The following is a 19678-nucleotide window of genomic DNA, read 5'->3' on the forward strand; positions in this document are numbered from 1 at the left end:
AAGTTCAATTTACCCTGATCTTCAAATTCAAAACATTTTCAGACTCTTAAAGCATTGTTTCTCCTTCTGAAGCATCAGTGAACCTTCTGTAATAGCTGCACATGAGTCCCTCAGTTGTCCTTAGTGTGAAAAGATGGATCTCAGTCATCGCTGGAAAGGGTTCAAATACACAAAAATGCAGAAAAACTAAAGAATTTTTGGGTCCTGAAGAACAGTAGACAGTTTAACTGTTCAGGACAAACAAGGGACTCATGAACGACTATCACTAAAGGGGAAAAAAATGGATCGTTTAGGTAACAAAACCGTATTAAGAATCAAGGGGATGTAAACTTTTGAATGGGGTCATTTTTATAAGTTCAACTATTTTCTCTTGTGGACTACATGTGAATATATTGTATGTGAAATATCTTATTCGGGTCAGTACTAAATAAAAAATAACATGCATTTTGTACAATCCCTCTTATTTTGCTAAAATAACATTTTACAGATTCTGCAAGGGGTATGTAAACATTTGACCTCAACTGTATTATTTAATGGACCTAAGCTAGCATTTACTAGCAATAACCTTTCATATTTTTATTAACTAATGTTAACAAAGATTAATAAAAGGGACCTTATTGTATAATGTTCCCATTTATTCAAGAAATGTTCTCCTAAAATTCTTTGGGCAGAAAATCTTTCACACAAGTCAAAACCAAAGCACAGTAAATTGAAGTTTTAATTGGACATATCTGGCCAATTAAACAAAAAACTTGTCACTTTTGCCTCTTTTCGAGAAATATATGCTGAAACATTGTCCATGACCAAAAGTTCAGTCCTCCTTAAAGTTCAAAAATGTTTGTGCATCCCGAGGTCTTTATTACTGCTTGACTAGGTCTTGTAACAACTTCCACATCGTACTGGGAGCTGTAAATGTCTTTGGCGATATGTATATTTACATCTGAGCTGTCGGCGCAAAGTCAGAAGCTTACTATGAGCATCTTGCAGTTGAAGTTTCATTCTTTTTATGAGTCTGCATTTGGTCTGCAACCTTTTCTGCAGCCAGCTGTTAGCATCCAAAACATTAAATAATTGAGTTTTGGTCGTGCATGGATCCAAAAGAGCATAGTTGTGGTCTGTTGCAGATAAATCCTGTTAAAAAAAAAACATTTATTCCATAACTATTATTATATATATATATATAAACATAAATATTAGAGTAGGCTGTAAGATAAAAGATTTACTTTTGGGGTTTGACAGTAACCCTCTTTATTGCTGTGAGAGTGTTGAGCATCCTCATTGAAAGGAGGTGTCCTCTCAGGTGCAGTGTCATCCCATTTATCAGCAGCAGATTTTAAAGCTCTCTTCAGCCTCTTCCTAGAATTATTTTGCTGACGGCACAAAGATGACAATGAGACCAAGATGAAAAACTGAAAAACACATTTTGTATTAATGTTTTATCTATATTGTGAACTTATTTACCTTTGTATCCTGAGGTGGGACGGCAAAGAGAGTTGGCACTGCATTCCACAGCAAATTTTTACGGTTGCCCAAACCACTAAAACAGTCTGGAGTGAAATGAAGTGAACAGATAACCATGTGCTTCCTTGGCTGAAAGTCGTCACGTCCAATGTTCTCTAACCACTGTTTCAGAACCGATGGTTTACTGAAAGGGAACCTGCCAAGGAATAAAGGTGAAATGTCTTGCAAAAATTGTTTGTGACCCTGGACCACAAAAACAGTCTTAAGTAGGGTATATTGTAGCAATAGTCAAAAATACATTGTGTGGGTCAAAATGCTCGATTCTTCTTTTATGCCAAAAATCATTAGGATATTAAGTAAAGATCATGTTCTATTAAGATATTTTGTACATTGCCTACCATATATCAAAACTTAATTTTTGATTAGTAATATGCATTGCTAAGGACTTAATTTGGACAATAAGGATTTTCTCAATATTTAGATTTTTTTTTTTTTTTTTTTTGCACCCTCAGATTCCAGATTTGTAAATAGTTGTATCTCGACCAAATATTGTCCTATCCTAACAAACCATACATAAATGGAAAGCTTATTTCTTCAAAAATCACAAGAATGTCTCTAAGATCGTCTTGACAGTGAGCTGTCTATTATTACCTACCTGTGGAAGGTGATTTCGGGATTTTTGTTGTTGTACCTATTTGTGCAATTAAATGCAGAACAACTTTTTGGCATCTTTGCCCCGAACAAAAATGGCGCTTATCAAAAGCCCCGCAGTATCTCAAAATGTTTAAAAACTACAGCATGAACACTGATCTTTGCTGTAGTATTCGATGTATTAATTATATTATAACCAATAAAAACGAGATAACTCTAATATAACATTTCCTTATTCACATAAACAATCCTTAAAACGAACTGAGTACAATTTATTTCAGTTCTGTTTTCCGGTGATTTTCCACCAAGCTTTTCAAAATAAAAGTCCCAGGGTTGAGTATGAAGATGCGCCTTACTTTAGCAACTCATAAAAGTTCTTAAAAGGGACTTTGTTTGGTAACTAATTTAAACAAGATTTCTTAACTCATGTAAGGCCCCGTTTACACGAAGGGAAGACGCAGATATTTCCCTGCGGTTTGGCCTCTCATTTACACGAAAACCCCGTTTTTATCACAGAAAACGATTATTTCTAAAAACACCGGCCAAAGTGGATAAATTTGAAGAAGCCGTTTTCACGTTGTAGTGTGGACTGTGAAAACCAAGTACTGCTCACTGCTGCAGAGCCAAATGGCCTCCAGCTCCACCTCTCTTGATGTCCAGCTCCACCTCTGAGTGAACAAATGGGTGGAGTTAAGGTTAGGGATAGGGTAAGGGGTAGGGTTAGGGTGTGGTTAGGTGTCTATCTCCACCCATTAGCTCCAGCTCCTCCCATATGGCTCTGCAGCGAGCACCCTCTCGTGAAAACGGAGGCTTTTGAAAACGATGACGCATATTTATAGTCATGTGACGCATATTATACCAATAGATATCTATGTTTACACCAGTAATTGTGCCTGTGCTATTCACTGTCACACTGCTGCTAAAGAGATTTAACGTTACCTTGTATACTCTTCAAATTACAGTCCTAAAATGATGATAGAAAATTTACTCACAGTTGCTGTAAAGCAAAACATGACTGCTTTTCAGATAAAATATGAATGAGCGCGATATAGACGCGTCAGTGGATGATGAGATATTTCCGTAAATTATCCCGCCAGAAGAATTGCGTGAAAATTTATTACGTCTGTATAATTTTGGAGGCTTGCAGTAAGGCGAATTTGATATTTTCCTATGTTTCAGTGTGGATGAGAAACTTTTGGAAAACGCTTAACGCTGGTGTGGACGGAGAGCGTTTTAAAATGAAAACTCCGTTTTCAAATGTATCCGGATTAATGTAAACGTAGCCTTACTTCTGGTAACATTTTTTTTAATAAACATAGTTTTATAATCAACGTAAATAAAAGAGTGGGCTTGATGTGAACATTTTACATGACACGGTTTTTAAGTCCCACCCTTAACATGATTCAAAACTCCATAAAAGGACGTTTGTAAAACATGTCAATACAGCTACCAATTAAAACATGACTTTTTAAATTACTATGCTTATTTAACTAGAAAACAATTGTTAAAATTGTGACCTTGACGTATTTTTATTTTCAAGTAGAAATATTTACTAGCTGATGCAGTGTTTCTATGCTGTCTTTAAATACTTTAAATAACGCTTTGATAATTGTGAGATTGCCTTGTGTAGTAAAAATCCACAGAGGAACTAACGAAGCACAAAAAATAATAATTCTAGTGTTTTATGTATGTGTCGTGCTGCCTAATATGAATCACGTTTGATCTCGCCGCGCATAACAATGGGCGTGGCCTCATCCCGTCAGATGCGTCAGATGAGCCGCGGCTGTAGGAGCGACTGAAGAAGAGGGGGATGGGGAGAATTGTTTTTGTGTTGCATTCCTGCAGTGTGTTTGACCTTTGACCTCATTGTTGTGTTCTCCTCGTCTTGCATTCCAAACTGAGGATTTCCTGCAGTATGCCAAAGGCTGCTGGGGCTCGCCTGTTCATCGCCCTGTCTCTGTTTACCACTATTTGACCAGCGAGGCGTTGTAAAAACTATCTGGAACGCCACTGCTGCAACATCCGAGCGCTTTTTTGCAAGCCGTTTTACAGAAACGCGTGCGTGTTTAAACAGAGCGAATACGCAAGTACTTAAGACGAAAGGGAATCAAAGCCCCCGTTTGGTGTTGCTGCTAGCCTAGCACGCTAGCGGGCTTGCCGTCTTTCACGCACACGTTTCATATCCGCTGCAGAAATCCGCACCCGCGCGACAACGCTGAGGAAATGAAGGACAAACAGAAGAGAAAGAAGGAGCGCACGTGGGCAGAGGCAGCTCGTATGGTAATATATTAATCATTTTAAGTAAAATGTAACGTTAGCGGTTTAAACATTGTGCGTGGGGTTATGGGTGTTGTACGGCAGCCGCGAACAAAGCTGTCTGGTCGGGTAGGACACATGCAGGCGCCGCCGCCACCGCTGCTGCTGCTGTTTGTGTATCTGTAGGCAGTGTGTGATGTTTCATAACCAAGCTTTTACCTTAACGTTTTAATCTACGGTCCTTGTACTCACCCTGTCAACATAAGCGTTACATTTCTACTGTTTGTGTCCCATTTGAATGAAAGAGCCCTTGCTGGTAGCCTAGCGTGTTAGCTGCTCTGCCTGTTTGACCCTTTGTTTCCAGGGCTTCTTTTAGAGAGCTGAATAAAATGCTGAAAATACTCAATTAGGACATCCTTGTTTGTCATTAAAACGAATTTGAATAAATATGTCGTAAATGCTCATTTATACGTCTTGCTTGTTTTAAGCTGTGACTGTATAAAAACAGTAGGCCATATTTGTGCCTATTATGTTTCTATCCAGTTCGTAATCCATTGATCTCCTTTGTCAGTTTTAGATACTAAGCAAATAAAATCACGAATGCTTCACATCTTTATCAACACATGCAAATGTGTGGCTAATAATATGTAAAGACTAAAGAGGTATGCGTCTGCTATTATGATAGCAGGGTTTCTCCTTTATTCTCCACAGTGTTGGTTGAATGGTGTATATACTTGGTCTGTCATGCATATATTGTTGTATATTAAATTTAATTCTACATCCTGTGGTTGTATTCCTCAAAAAAAGCTTTTCTTAGTTGATCTGCATCATCATAGCTTCTTTGTTGCATTTGGTGCACATTAAATGGAAAATGTATGTCAGTCAGTGTTATTTTGCACAAAAACTAATGTTTTAAGAACTAACTAACAACTGGCATTTAAGAAAGGTATATGAACCTTTTTCATAAGTCTGACCTCTAGACTTTCATCTTAGTGTTATAAAGAGTTTTGATAGAAACAGACCTGTATAATGGATTCATGAACCTGTTTTTGTCTATGAAAATCTGAAGTGGTTGTAGTCATTATGTCTGTCAGGTCTTTGTCTGCTTTTCTAGGTGATCTTGGCAGCTATCACTCTTGAATTTGATCCACCCAAACAAAACGGACTGTCTTAGAATTTAGTCATTTCTGCAGTTTAGCTCATGGCCAGTGTGAGATTACGAACAAGAAAGGTTGGATGTGCTACAGACCTTGATATCTGGTGAAAGTAGATTTTGAAACCCAGGGGTTGCCGTTTTGGGTGGGGATCTCATGTTCTAGAGAATGCTGTTATGCTTGTCACAATTTAGAATCCGTAATTCATATAAAATGAATACCAAGTGAAACATCAATTGTGAACTCATGAATAGTTACTTAGTGTATTGTCTGTGATCTAAATCCTTAAAGATTATCAACCCAACCAAACAAATTTCAGTCTGTGCTCTTTTGCAAGTATCACACATAGTGATTGAGCTTTGGGAAGCAGGTATGGGCATGTCTGTATACCAGGAAGGATAGTCACCTACCATCTCCTCTTCTGTAGTAATGGATCAGGGAGATGCGGGCACAAAGGAACCCTCACAACCAAATAGGCTGAATATTTTAAATGCAAAAGCAGAATTTCATTAATTAAAGAAAGATCGGGTATTTAGATGATTCGGTTTCAAAGAGCGTTGCAGCATTATATAATGAGTTTGAAACAAAAGCAGTGGTGTGAAATGGCAGCTTTGGGAGTAAGATGCAACCAGATGCTTGGGCTCAAGGCCAATGTATATCAGATCATCTTGCGATACACTTTGAAGCAATAGGAAATGTGAAGCAGGCCACCTATTTTAGCTTTTCTGGTCCTTCTCGGTGGTTCCTTGCTTAAGGTGATGGTAACTGTATAGCCGTTCTTGGTGTGTTAAAAATACTTCTTTTTTTTTTGTGAGAAAATTTGGTTTTCATTAGTCCTGATTCTGGATGTGGTTGAAGCTGCGGTTTGTTTTTTGTGGTTGTTTTAATATTGCATCCTCTACAAATAGATTGGATTTTTGTGGGAGCAAAGGAAAAGTCACTGACTTAAATGAGGATCAGAGCCTTTTCATCCAGTTTTGTTTGCAACTTTAACCCCAGTCTGTTCAATATTTATTCTCCAAATGCATATGATAATGAATTGTCCTATATAAGGTCTTTAAAAAGATGAGTTCACCTTTGGTTCAGGTTTTTTTTACCTAATACTGTTAGTCTTAGCTAGTTCTCGGAAAATACCTGCCTATTGCTTAAAGGGATAGTTCACCCAAAATTGAAAATTCTGTCATTTAATCACCCTCAAGTTGTTCCAAATCTCTATTAATTTCTTTTTTCTTTGAAAGATGTATGTTATCCATACTATGGAAGTCAGTAGGGATCAACAACTGTGTTATTACCCACATTAGTCAAAGTATCTTATTTGGTGTTCACCAGAAGAAAGAAACTCTTACAGGTTCGGAACAACTTGAAGGTGAGTTAATGTTGACAGAATTTTAATTTGGGTCCCTTTTATCTCTAAGACATTTTGTCTATTTTCTAAATGCATGTTTTTGATTTTATTGTGAATAAATTTTCAATTTATAAGTTGGCCTTACACTGAAATGGCAGACCTCTCTCTGGTGATGCATGCCAGATTTCTTCTATTTCGTCTGCATACACCTCCTTCCTTTCTTACAATAAATTGCAAGTTTGCCTTCAGATCTACCTGCATCCAATCAGTAACTTAAGCACTACATTTGTTCTGTTTGGATAATCTTTTTCACTTAAATGAACATTCCTAATACGGAAGCAACGTTGCTGCTTTCATTTTGTCATGGCTTTAAGAATACTTATAATAATGTTAGGAGTATTTTCTGTTCTCTGAATTATGGTGGTATATAATATCACTCCATTTTTCCTTCCCTATGGTAGCATGAAATGGCTGGCGTGAGAGTTACAAAGATTAGGCTGGCACAATGCATGACTTTCCAGAATAATGCTTAAATGTGCCGCTCCTTTCAATCGCATTTTGTACACATGAATTTTGGTGCCTTGTCAGGACTGTGTTATAAATAACTGGGAAGTTTGTCTTGTCATTGGTCTAGTAGTTTGGTTGAAGTTCTCCCAGCTTGACGTTTTCATGCCTGCTTCCTTGCAGGAAGTGCACCTGGTGTTTTATAATTTAGTGCACATTTCTTTTGTAGCTTGTGCTGTTCCATTTCCTGTCCCAGTGTCCTTGGTTCTAGACTCGGCTGAGCACAGTGGGAGCAGTGCTCCCTGTTTTAACCACCAATCTAACAGAAGGTTACCTGCTCTTGTACACCAGGACTGGAAGGAAATTATTTGCGCTTTATAAATGGAGAGAGGAGTGTTTGCTATTGTTATAGTCAGTCCCCCATTCCACATTTTAAAAGCCTGTCATACACGCCTGGAACTACTCAGCTGTGTGTGGCAGCTGCAGGTCGATGTTATACTTTGTACATTGTGCAGAACCTGCGTAATATGGACCTAACAGAAGAAAGCCGAATGCTTCTGTTAAAAATGACATGGTCTTAAAATAAGTATGAATTGCTATGGCACTGTAATTGGCAAGCTGAGAGCGTGCTGTGCTTTAACTGTTAAGCCCTCTTCACAGTAAAACCCTCACTGAGAGATGTGCCTTTTTTTAATTCATCCTCTTTGAATGCCGCCACTACATTCATATAGATACAGTTGGATGTCTTCAGTGGTCGCAGTGCAACTGTTTTTGAGTCTCTCATGCCATTACAATTGTGTCAAGTTAAAAAAAAATCTGTGACAGATCATTCAATCGCACTATGCCTGGGTGTTTTTGAATGTAAAAATGCAATGTAAACATCTTTTAATCGACTAAATGTTCTCACAACCTACCAACCAAATTTGTAAATATGTAGTGTCCCCATCCCTAATGAGTTAAAAGTAAGGTGACTGTATACATACTGAATTGGAGAGTTGTTGATTTAATGTGATTTTGTTTGACCTCTTGCAGGTTCTGGAGAACTTCTCTGATGCCCCAATGACGCCCAAACAGATTCTGCATGTCATCCAAACAAAGGGGCTCAAAGAAATGAGGTCTAGTATAAACCATTCATGAACATTAACATACTATGTTTCTGTTTAAAAAGTACTATTTATGCCTGAGATTTGTTTCCATGTTTACAAGTACATTTTTGCTGCCTCTTGACCTGGTTTGAGTATCTTTATAAAATTTTGTTTTTCTCTCTTTTTCCTCAAACCTTTTCACCTCAAAATAGAAGGTAGGATGAATTTATTTATCGGTATGTTGTATTTTTACCTTTTGAACTGAACGGCAGTTAGACATTTCTTCCTTACTTTCCTTCCTTCCTCAGTGGCACAGCTCCACTGGCCTGCCTGGTCACCATGCTTCACTCTCAAGTCAGAGGAGACAGAGTGAAGAACAGTATTTTCTTCAAGCTGCCTGGAAGGATGAGTTTGTTTACCCTAAAGGTAGAGAGTCCATGAATCCTTCTAGCATCTTTTCAGTGCTTAACGCATTTCACTCTGGTTTAGCAACTGCATTATGATGCCAAAACCCACATAGAATGAGCTACATATTCTGTGTCTCTATGTACCCACTGATGCCTACAGAAAAATGCACTTCAGTGGACAAAGAGCCCGACTGCGAACGAGTCTGGAGATGGGACTCCAACAGCATCCACCACCTCAACAGTTGAAGGAGCAGAGCAGGAGAGTTGTGACTCCACAGAGACGGCTGCTGCTAGTGGTGAAAATGATGGTGTGTGGACTATTCATTCTTTTCAATTTTTTTCCACCAGAATTGATTCATTCAGCCTCTTTTCCAGTAAGTGGAACAGGCTTATAAATTAAAGAAGCATATAAAAGAGCTGAAAAGTAGAGGCCCCATCTTTTCATTTTAAGAAAAGCTTTGATTCCAAATGGTGATGAGCATTAAATACCCTGAGCTTAAGAAGCATGTAGTGCCTGAGAGACATTGATTTCTTTTTTGCTTTGGATGTGTGTGTTGCCATGGATACTGCAGCACATGACACATCCAGCAGTGACCTAGATGAGAGTGGTTTAGAACGTGTATTTGTGTTGCATGAAGGAGAATACGTGCAAAAATATGCCTGGAAATGACAAATGTGTTTCACATTTGCTGTATTTTATGATTTTCTTGTGAAAACTGATTCCTTTCCTTCATGACAGATCTGTAAGGATGGTACTTCGAAGCCTGATGTTTTCAGACATCAGCAGTATATATTAATCTTCTATTTAAAATATATTTACCATTTCTAAATGTGCAAAAGTATACTATACCATAAGCATTAAAGGCAATTACATGTCTTAAATACTTGCATGGGTTTTCTGCCCTTAATTTGGGTGCTGGAACCCAGTATTTTTCCTTTTCCCTCTGGTTTATAAAGTGATGCATATTTACCACCTATTGCAAAGTTTAAAAGGAGTACTATCTGTCATTATTGGTTAAAAATGGTATATGAAAAAAGATTGATAAATATTTTATATGGTTGTATTTTACTATGTCTTTTCAGAATCTGTTCAGTCAGGAAGTAGCTGCTATTCTATCAGGGTTCCTGCTTCTTAAAATCTTTTACATCAGTTTGATCAAATTCACAAGTCTTTAATATCTTAAATATTAGCAGTCTTAATTATCTTTTTGAAAAGGTGTTAAATTTGAGGACAGATTGACAGGACTGGCAATACGGCCTAACGTGTGATGACTAAACTTTGAAAAGGCTGTGATAATAGTAAATGTTTGTGCATGTTTTACTGGCTCACTGGTTTAGAGTGGTTCATAATCAGTGAATTTTGCATGTTTATGACAAGTGATTGCTTATAATTAGCAAGACCCAATAGCTACCAAGAGGCTAGGTAGTGGGAGAACTTGTTTACAAGCAATCATATTTGCAATCAAGAACAATATTGATGCCTTTTTTGTGCATTTTATTGCGATGATGCATATGAGGCCAATTGCAACATGCATGCAGTCAACAGAAAGTTGCCTTTCTCTTTTCTCATCCCTCTCCCCGGTAGCAAACCATCAATACATAATAAAGGAAACGTAAATATTCACCTGTGCCCACGTGTTAATAAACAACACACAAGAAGTAACAATTAATTACTGGGGCCTGTGCCATGAAGCCGGATTAGCTGGCTAGTCATGTAATCTTCAGTTTGATTTGTGCCAATTCTGGGTTTTAGGTACCATGAAAGTGGCTTGGCTTTAATTGGTGTTCAGTGCCATAAAACAACTTGCACTCCATGGCTAACCTGCCTCAGGGCAGGTTATGTTCTGGGTTAGAGATCTTAAACTGAAATTGGACCAATGAGATGAGCGAAGTGACACATTTGATGCAAAAAAAAAAAGAGTTTTTCTCTTTCTCCAGTTAAAGGTTACAGTATTAAAAAAAGATTGTCTGGCTTTAATGTTTTTTTTTTTTTTTTTTTTTAAGTTTTGGTTTAGCAGTTAAATGAAATATATACAGGTCATACGCAATATAAATAAGCTGTAAAATCCATAGAAAACACTTTAAAAATGAATCATCTTGTGACTGCACTGATAAAGCAAGATCATTTCTTTTATTTGTCCTCTTTCATGAACAAGTACTTTTTTTTCAATGTAAAAATCCATCATATTCTTCAGTTTCTTCAACTTTAGCAAAACCATTAACCTTTAGTTTTAAATCTCACTGGGTCTTTCACGAGAAGTGAATCATACTTACCATATGTTGCAAGGCATGTGATTGGCTGTTCGCCACTGATGTCACATTTACATGCACACGCTCCACAAACTCAGAATCAGTTGAGTTGACAAACAAAGGTGGTTTGGGTTTGTGAACTCGAAACTAATCCTGTAACTCTGAATTTGTTCAATTACCATCATGGTACAGTCCCCAGGTCTTACACTGATGAATTATGATAGTTTACTTTGTTTATATTAAAATGTGTTGTAGATTGTTGTAAAAGTGCATATTTAAACTTAAATATAAAAACTATATTGTCATTAACACAAGAACATGATTAAAATGTGATTCGCTCTAAAGTAAAATTGTTGATGGATATTCTGCTTGTTTCCTCTTTGCTCTAGCCTCTGTGGATGAGACTTCCTCCAGTGCCTCTTGCTCCACAGAACCACAGACAAGACTCAGTCGCTCCTCACAGGTACCCACAGTGCCTAACTTCACCTTTGCACTAAACCATCACCTTCATAACTAATTTTTACATGCAGGACTCTCAAGAATGGATTTCCATCTCACCGTCATTCTTATGCACAGCACTCAACTCCTCCTCAGATCACCAGTTATGCTGGAAGGCAGTTGAATGCATGACGTGACTATGTGAAAATTAGTCATTAGCGAAGTGCCGAAAGTTGACGTTATGAGTCAAATCAAGAAAACCCCACAGATAACGCTGACTGCATTAGTCATGACTAAGACCTTTTGGTCTTTGCGCGTCGTTTCAATTTCAGGTCAGGGATTTCTTGATTTGAATGTCATCAGATTCTAATCAGATCATTTGCATGGTTGATCGTTTACAGTAAATGCAGTCAAATATTTTGTGTGTTTTTTTTCTTCTTTTTTTTTAAGCACGGAATGCACAAGAAACTCCAGCACCAGTTAGCAGATTTTGAAACTTAAAATGCCTTCATGCATTTGTTTAATGTTGAACTTAGACACTCACGCTGCTTGTCAGTTCCGCAATCCCCTGCCAGCCACTCATCTCTCATAGAGAATGAGCTGAACTGTCAGCTCTAGGACAGTTACACCCTGTCCTTTTCCTTTATATTCTTTGTACCTGCATTAATCTTAATATTTTATTGTTAAAATCCTAAAATTTTTGACTTATCAGACATCCATTTCCATTTAAATTCTCCTTTAAGAGCATGCCGTCATTTTCCATGTCTGTGGAGGACCTGTGTGTATGTGCGTGCTCATGATTTATTTCTCCCATCTCTCTTACAGTCAGGGAGGCAGAGGAAGAAAGCTGTGATGATGCCCCGTGTAGTGCTCACTCCTCTCAAGGTCAACGGTGAACACGTCCCATCAGGTTACAATAGCTCTTTTTCTTGTTCACTTTTTTCTCCCCCTTCTTTCTGTTTTCCCCCCACTCTGCAGTGGTTTTGTATACCTGCTCCCTCTGACTGTGGATGCTCTTTATCTGAGTGGCCTGACAGTGTTTGTAATTTTACGCACTGACACTCTCTAATCATTTATAGTGCAGTCTCCTCAAGGGCAGTTTTCCCACAGTTCCCTCCTGTTGACAGCCGCCTCCTCTATTTCTTGGTTAACTTTGCACTAAAAGCAACATCTTTTCTAGAAGCCACTGACGTGTTTGTCACTTGAGCGTCAATACCCCTCAGTGTGAAAGCAGTGTTTCTGGTTTGTCCTGTCAGCCCTGCTCTGTTCCCCCTTGGATATCTGCTTTGCATTTGCGCCTTAGAGATATCCATTCACCCCTCTTCCTCTTTGTCTCTGTGCCTTGGGATATCCGTCCCTTTGACTTTTCGTGTTTCACGCACATGCCAAATCTTTGCCTGTCACTTTGGCCTCTTTAGTGCCACTAGCCTTCATGCCTCAGCTGCCCTACCCACACTCACTCTATCTCAGAGAGTCTCACCAGCCTCCATCCTCCCCCCACCTTTACCCTCAGGAGCAGCGGGGAGGCGCAGGGAAGGCTCTAGGGGGGGTCCAGGCCCCACTCTTCGTACCCGCTCCGAGCTGGGCTGGAAACGCACCCAGCACTTCAAGAGCATACGTGGTCTTCGTTCAGGTACAGAGGATGAAAACCAAGGACCCCCATGTATTAATTACTACCCCTAAGCCCCTTGCTCACCACTTTCCTCTAGATTCAGTAATTCAATAACTCCTTCCCAGGTATTACACTTAAAGAGTGAATAGCTAACAAGTTTGTGTCAATCTAATGACAACAATGTCCCAATCTTCATTATTTCTAACCTGTAGTTAGGGCATTTGGATAAAGCAATAGGGAAAATAAACAAATAGCCCATTATTCATATTGTTTTATCATTCATTATTTGCAGTGGATGGTTGCATGTTTTGTTTTTTGTTTTTGCCTTGATTGTCATGCTGGTTTCTCAAAGTGTGTTTGACCTCTAATAAGTTACACCAGCTGTCACTTTCAAAATTTAAGGTATGGATACCTGTCTATAGCAGTTGGTAATCCAGTGTTTATTCTTTTGCTTCAACTCATTTTATTGCTTTTACCTTAGTGTAAGTGGCAAGCTCATAGACACCCCACTCATTTCAAACTTTAGTCTATGGCAGAGTACCAACCATGGTTTGTCGTCTGCATTTTTTTTTTTTTTGTCAATGTACTTTTTTTTTTTTTTTTTTTTTTTATTCTGTCAAATCTAGCTAAGACCATCATAGTGAGAGATTGTCATATCTACATGTCTATTTTAATTGTAGATTTGTTTTGTAGCGTGCATTATGCTTTGGGTTATTAATTGCAGCACTTGATATAATGTTCAGTTGCTAAATAATGTAAAAGCTGTGTGGATTGATCAATAGCTCAGGTGGAATTAAACCATTATTATTGCTTTACTAGTGTTCTGCCGTAACACCCTCTGATTTTATAGATTTACTAGAGCTTTTTATTCATATACATTTATCATACACTTTTTATTTTTATTTTTATATTGCATAAATATGTTCCTGCCGTGCACAAAGGTTTCATTTACCAAAGTTCTTATGAACACTCAATACAAGACTGTATTTTGCAGGTCCCATGAAAAGGAATCGAGGAGGAGTGGAAGTGGATTTTGAGACTCCAGGCTCCATCCTAGTCAACACCAACATTCGTGCTCTCATCAACACGCGCACCTTTGCTGCTTTTCCTTCTCACTCCCAGCAGCAACTGCTTCAGCTTTTACCGGAAGTGGACAGACAGGTATATTGCTTAAAGGCTTTTTAACCTTTACTTCTTACAATTTTATACATGCTGTTTTCTCACCAAATTTTTAATTCTTTTAATGCACAGGTTGGCCCCGATGGCCTTGCTCGGCTAAGCAGCTCGGCCCTCAATAATGAATTCTTTACTCATGCATCCCAGAGCTGGAAAGAGCGTCTAGCTGAGGGTAAGTCTCTTAGTATTGTCCTATTATAAAGAAATATCAGGAACTGACCAAGACAAGTGGCTTTAGGTAAGTTACTATAATGGTGATAAAGTGGGAATATTTTTAATCTCTTTAAGGTGAGTTCACGCATGAGATGCAGGTTCGCTTCAGGCAAGAGATGGAAAAGGAGAAGAAAGTAGAAGCATGGAAGGAGAAATTCTTTGAAGAGTACCATGGCCAAAGGTTCGATAGCCTTTTTTAAATATTTGTAAGCACCTTAATTCCAAGAATTATGTTGTTGTTTTTTTAAATATTTTTTCCCAATTGTTTTTTTAGGTCTGGGTTGACGAGAGAAGAGGCATTAAAGCTCACAATGAGTGATGCTGGAGATGTTGCCGGTGCAGTTATTGACTCTGATACTGCTACAGTGGCTACACCCAAGAGGCGAAGTGTTGGAAGAAGACGGAGGGAAGGACGGATCAGACGGCGTTCACGGGCTGACCTCAGACGCAGGGCTCGGCGCACACTTTGCAAAACTACAACGCCAGCTGTACCTTCAACAGAGACAACGGAAAGCACTCCAACTCCTGATGTTGAACCACCAGTTGCATCACCAGTCCCAGAAGCAACAGCAGTTCAGGCAGAGGTGGTTCTTCAAACAGACCTTGGACTGGAAACTTCAGAAGAAAACCTTTCTGCAGAGCCAGTCCCATCGCCTGCTCCTGTACCCACACCTCCTCCAGCTTCTACAAGCTCAACCTGCGATGAACCAGAAGCCTCCACACACCTTTTGCCTGAAGTACCTGAACCAGTTGTTGCATCCACCTCCTCTCCTTCCTCATCCTCCTCCTCTACATCATCATCATCATCGCCCTCTTCTTCTCCTTCCTCTGCCTCAGAAAGACAGACTTTTGCTGCAAGCTCAGATTCCTCATCATCTTCTTCCTCCTCCACTGCTGCTGTTGCCACCGACCCGCTTGATGATGGGGCTTCGGTCATTACCACTGGTACAGCAGGCACTGGCGCAAGCAGCCGGGAGAGCAGCCCCGCAGCCAGTCCCGCCACAGCAAGTCCAGCAATTCAGCTCAAGGAGCAGAAGAGAAGGCCAGATGAGTCCCAGGCCTTCACCAGCTTTCCCGAGAAAAGGGCGCGGCTGGATGAGCGTCAGTCCTTTCGTAACACAGTTGACTGTGTGCACTCAGAAAAGCCACAACCTACAACAGAGGAGCCCAAGGTCCCGCCAATCCGGGTAAGTTGGACAAGTTATTTTTTTCAGATTAATCTTTTGTACACTTAATGTGAACCACATCTCATATGAGTGTTTCTCTTTTGCCCATTTCACTAGATACAGCTCTCCCGGATCAAACCGCCCTGGGTCAAGGGGCCGCCAACGTACCAAATCTGTCCCCGCATCGTCCCCCCCAACGAAGGGTCGCGGCGCTCTGGGACAGGGGCGCGCACCTTGGCGGACATCAAGGCCCGTGCCCAGCAAGCCCGTGCCCAGCGGGAAGCCGCTGCTGCTGTTGCAGCCTCTGGGGATGGGGGAGGGCCTGGGGGGAGCGGCCCGGGGGGTGGTACTGGGATACCGGATCGCTCCAGCGGGAGGCGTTCGAGAGAGCACCCAGGTCCCGTTGAACCTGGAGGAGGAGGAGGAGGAGGAAGACGAGGAGGAAGAGTTGATCTGGAGGAGCAGGAATCGCCTGCGAGCTCTCATTCGTCTGGAACACAACTACAGCTGTCCAGTGTAGATTCAGCAGACAGGCCTCAAACCTCCACCCCACTGACTGAACCATCTCCTTCCTCTGTATCTTCAAACCCATCTCTACCAACATCAGAGTCTCCGAAAACACTCACGCTATCGCCACCTGCAACCGACAGTCCTACTTCCCAGGATCAGGTGGAAGAGATTTGTGGAGTGGAAGAGGTGACTGCCTGCCCATGTGATAAAGCATCAGAGCAGACCTTAGACACCCCAGTGCCTACGCCAAGTGAACCCGAGTCTTTTTGCAGTCACCAAGAGGGGAGAAGTGAGGAAGCAGAGTCTAGTGAGAGCAGAACAACTACCCCTGTTTGCAACTCAGCATCAAACGATGCTGTATCTTTAGTGCCCACCTCTATACCAGACTCGCTGCCAAGATTTGGTGCCCAGGGTGTGGATGTCATCAGGACTTTGGCAGCTTCTTCTCAACCCTGGGAAGCTGAGAAGAATGGTGGTGAGCATCACCCAGGGTCAACTGGAGTTATCCAGCATGGCTCAGACTTGAAAATGCCCAAAGAAACAATTGTTACAGCCCGAAATGGATGGGTAGAAAGTAGTGAAGAGCATTCCATGAGAGAGGGGATGCTACAAGAGCATAGGAATGGAAGAAGTGATGCTGATGGCAAATACGAATCAGGCTCTCTGCCTTGTCTACCAAGTAATGCTGGTGAGGAAGACACTGGAGCACACAGTGATTCTACAGAGACAGCATCTGACTTTGAAAATGAAACTCAAGAGGATGAAATGGTGGACTGGCATGGAACCCAGATGGACAGTAATGGCATGCAAGCTCAAAATACAAAGTTGCAGAATCAACCTGTCATTCAAACCTCAAGTCGACTCACTTCATCAATGTTGAATCCTCCTCAACACCAGCAACCAGTCATACAGGCCCATGTATCTAACCCCAACCATACTCAAACTGTCATTCAGGCTCGCTTCCCTAATGGTGTGCCAAAACAGCCTGTCATTCATCCCCACAAGCAGCATCCAATTCATACCCATGCTATAAACCATGCTCAGGACCAGATTCCCACTGTTCCCTCACAAGCCCAAGTGCAAGCTTATCTGACACAGGCAGAGAGGGACCAAAGTAGAAATCTACGGCTGAATGATAATAGCAATGGAGTAAAGCTGTTCGTCTCAAACGAGGATGACTCCAAACCTCTCGGCAGAGGTCCTGGAGAAGATTTTGTTTTAAAGAACTCTGCAGTTCCTCACGTTGGCAGAAGAGTCCAAGGTTCATCTCGAGCAGTTTCCTCTGTAGAGGCCAACAACCCTCTTGTCACCCAGCTTCTTCAAGGCAGCCTACCTTTAGAGAAGGTCTTACCCCAGCCTCACTCGGTCAGCAAGCTGGAAATAAACCGACTTCCAGGTGCCCCTGCGGGTAACTCAACCAGTCGCCAACCTCTGAGAAATCTGGGACCACGTTTTAGAGGCCCGTCTGAGTCAGGAGGACCTATGGAAACTGGTGACTTCCAGCACAAAGCCCCATCTGCTCGAGTGTCTCCTGGACCTGGCCGAAACTTTGGATCTTCACCACCGGGGTCTACTCCATCTCGAATGGCATGCTTGTTTGAGGAAGCTAGCCCAAGATCAGCAAATGTTCAGTTCACTTCTCAACAACCAGGAGGTGCAGTGCCCCCAGGAGCAGTACCTGTCATAACATCCCTCCCTTCAAACTCCTCTGCAAGAACCTCAATGGATATGAACTCTCAAAATGCTCCAGTTTATGAATCAGCTGTCATTAAAGAGCACCCTGGACCTCTTCCTCAAAGGGGTGAAACCCCGGAGAGACCAGCTGGCTTTCAACAGCATCCTAACAATCTCTCCCAGTCTGTGTGCAGAACTGCACCTGATGCTCCCTCACCTCCACATGGCGACCTTTGTCCCTCAGAAGTTGTACCTACTGTTAAGATTAATTGGCGCCCAAGCAAACCCCAACCACCTCAGCATCTGACGTATCAGCAACAGCTCTCTCCTGTAGCTACAGTAAAAAATGAAGTCTCATCACGCCCTTCGTGCCAACAAGCTCTGACCAAAAACTTGCCTGCTCCAAACAATACTTCTGTCGTAATAACCAAAAAGGAGCCTCTAGACAATTTTCATGGAGGTGGTGGAGCTATGGAAGGACTGTTAAATATGGAAATGTCTCTTGTTAGAATGGCCAAGAAGGAACAAGTCAAAAATCCATATGCCCGCCAAGCAGACACCTCCGCTTCTCCCATCTCCTCCTCCCCTTCCTCATCAGCCTCCAGTCTCCCTTACCAGCTATATGGCAAGCTACCAAAACTACAGCAGAGTGGGGGCAACGGAGGGTCCTCATCCGGCTTCAGTTACACAGCTAATGTGTCCGTGGTGGACGGTAGCGGGTTCTCCCGCAGTTTAGCCGATGGTGTGCTGCAGCTAAGGCCACGTGTGAGTGTCAGCAACAGTGGAGGCCAGAGCGCTACACTTAGCATTCAGGCATTTGCGGACAGTGCTGCTGAAGAAGTGGCTCTCAAGTGTTCCTGCCGACTTAAGGCTATGATCATGTGCCAGGGCTGTGGCGCTTTCTGCCATGACGATTGCATTGGCCCCTCAAAACTATGTGTGTCATGTTTGGTTGTCAGATAGTTCGTTGAAACTGAGCCGGCTGGTCAGAGGAAATGCTTTGACCACTCCAGACAATTCTAGCCCTTTGCCTGTGGTTGGATACCACTGGAAGTCTTGGACTCTTTTGAGCAAAGAATGAAGCAGGACACTGCAGTGTTAAAACGGGCGGCTTTTTTTTTTTTTTTTTTTTGTTGATGGGCCAGGCAATACAGTAGGGCTGGAAGATAACTTGTAAGATAAAATTCAGTCTGTATTTTTGTTGCATATTTTTTCTATTGCTGTTATGATGGTGTTATTATTATTATTAATATTATTATTATGATTACAATAATAATGATATTGTTATTATTGGTATTATTACGTGAATTTACATGGCACGGTTGATTGTAAATTGTGCCTTTTTTTCCCCCAACAAAACATTTACCTCATCTACTTGACACCAGTTATCAGTTCAGTGTGAAAATGGTGGCGTTCCTGTTTGTTTTCTTCTCTTAATGCCTCTCTGTGAAGAGAGCTTTAGGAGGATTTTGTGTGTAATGTCTTGCAAAGAAATATTTTTTTAATCATTAAACAAGAAAATACATTTTCGTTATTTTGTAAGTGCTTTCACTCTTCTTTTTGTTTCCATTTTTATTTCTTATCCAAAGTGAAGTCCAGTCTGTACTTGGCGGTTAAGCACAGTATTCAAATCTAATAAAGCTGAAAGTGAGCGTATTTTCTCTATTTGATCTTCTTTAAGTGAGGGTAAAGTGGGCCAAAGTTGTGTTTGGGGGAAAAAAAAGTATCATTGTATCATCACAGTGATACAAAGTATCATTGTATTTGTTTTCACAG

The 19678-nt window shown here is 40.9% G+C and overlaps 2 protein-coding genes across 3 annotated transcripts; one reads left to right on the forward strand and one right to left on the reverse strand.

Annotated features, from left to right (window-relative positions):
- Positions 1 to 675: 675 nt before the first annotated feature.
- Positions 676 to 2517, reverse strand: thap3 (THAP domain containing, apoptosis associated protein 3). Its single transcript, XM_073823837.1, has 4 exons — positions 2117 to 2517; positions 1462 to 1657; positions 1224 to 1370; positions 676 to 1131 (listed from the first exon to the last, which is right to left on the reverse strand). The coding sequence occupies exons 1-4, from the start codon at positions 2188 to 2190 to the stop codon at positions 871 to 873; spliced, it is 678 nt and encodes a 225-aa protein (XP_073679938.1). The 5' UTR covers positions 2191 to 2517; the 3' UTR covers positions 676 to 870.
- Positions 2518 to 3894: 1377 nt separating this feature from the next.
- Positions 3895 to 19558, forward strand: asxl1 (ASXL transcriptional regulator 1). 2 transcript variants are annotated; one of them, XM_073822612.1, is made up of 13 exons: positions 3895 to 4392; positions 8404 to 8486; positions 8669 to 8671; positions 8765 to 8882; positions 9024 to 9171; positions 11503 to 11576; positions 12377 to 12461; positions 13065 to 13184; positions 14158 to 14324; positions 14415 to 14511; positions 14628 to 14733; positions 14827 to 15739; positions 15836 to 19558. In XM_073822612.1, the coding sequence occupies exons 1-13, from the start codon at positions 4336 to 4338 to the stop codon at positions 18863 to 18865; spliced, it is 5001 nt and encodes a 1666-aa protein (XP_073678713.1). In that variant the 5' UTR covers positions 3895 to 4335; the 3' UTR covers positions 18866 to 19558. The 2 variants fall into 2 exon arrangements, with proteins under 2 accessions (XP_073678713.1, XP_073678714.1); XM_073822613.1 differs by lacking the exon at positions 13065 to 13184 and having other exon boundaries at positions 4250 to 4392.
- The last annotated feature ends 120 nt before the right edge of the window (positions 19559 to 19678 follow it).

This window comes from Garra rufa, chromosome 18, assembly GCF_049309525.1.
Source record: "Garra rufa chromosome 18, GarRuf1.0, whole genome shotgun sequence".
Taxonomy (NCBI): Eukaryota; Metazoa; Chordata; class Actinopteri; order Cypriniformes; family Cyprinidae; genus Garra; species Garra rufa.

Excerpts from the sequence above, each read along its gene's own strand:
- thap3 (XM_073823837.1), bottom strand. The coding sequence starts at position 2,190 with ATGCCAAAAAGTTGTTCTGCATTTAATTGCACAAATAGGTACAACAAC. Across the intron at positions 1,658-2,116 it reads CCCGAAATCACCTTCCACAG|GTTCCCTTTCAGTAAACCAT; the intron begins GTAGGTAATAAT and ends ATTCCTTGGCAG. Across the intron at positions 1,132-1,223 it reads GTTACTGTCAAACCCCAAAA|GATTTATCTGCAACAGACCA; the intron begins GTAAATCTTTTA and ends TTTTTTTAACAG.
- asxl1 (XM_073822612.1), top strand. The coding sequence starts at position 4,336 with ATGAAGGACAAACAGAAGAGAAAGAAGGAGCGCACGTGGGCAGAGGCA. Across the intron at positions 13,185-14,157 it reads CATACGTGGTCTTCGTTCAG|GTCCCATGAAAAGGAATCGA; the intron begins GTACAGAGGATG and ends TGTATTTTGCAG. Across the intron at positions 14,512-14,627 it reads GAAAGAGCGTCTAGCTGAGG|GTGAGTTCACGCATGAGATG; the intron begins GTAAGTCTCTTA and ends AATCTCTTTAAG.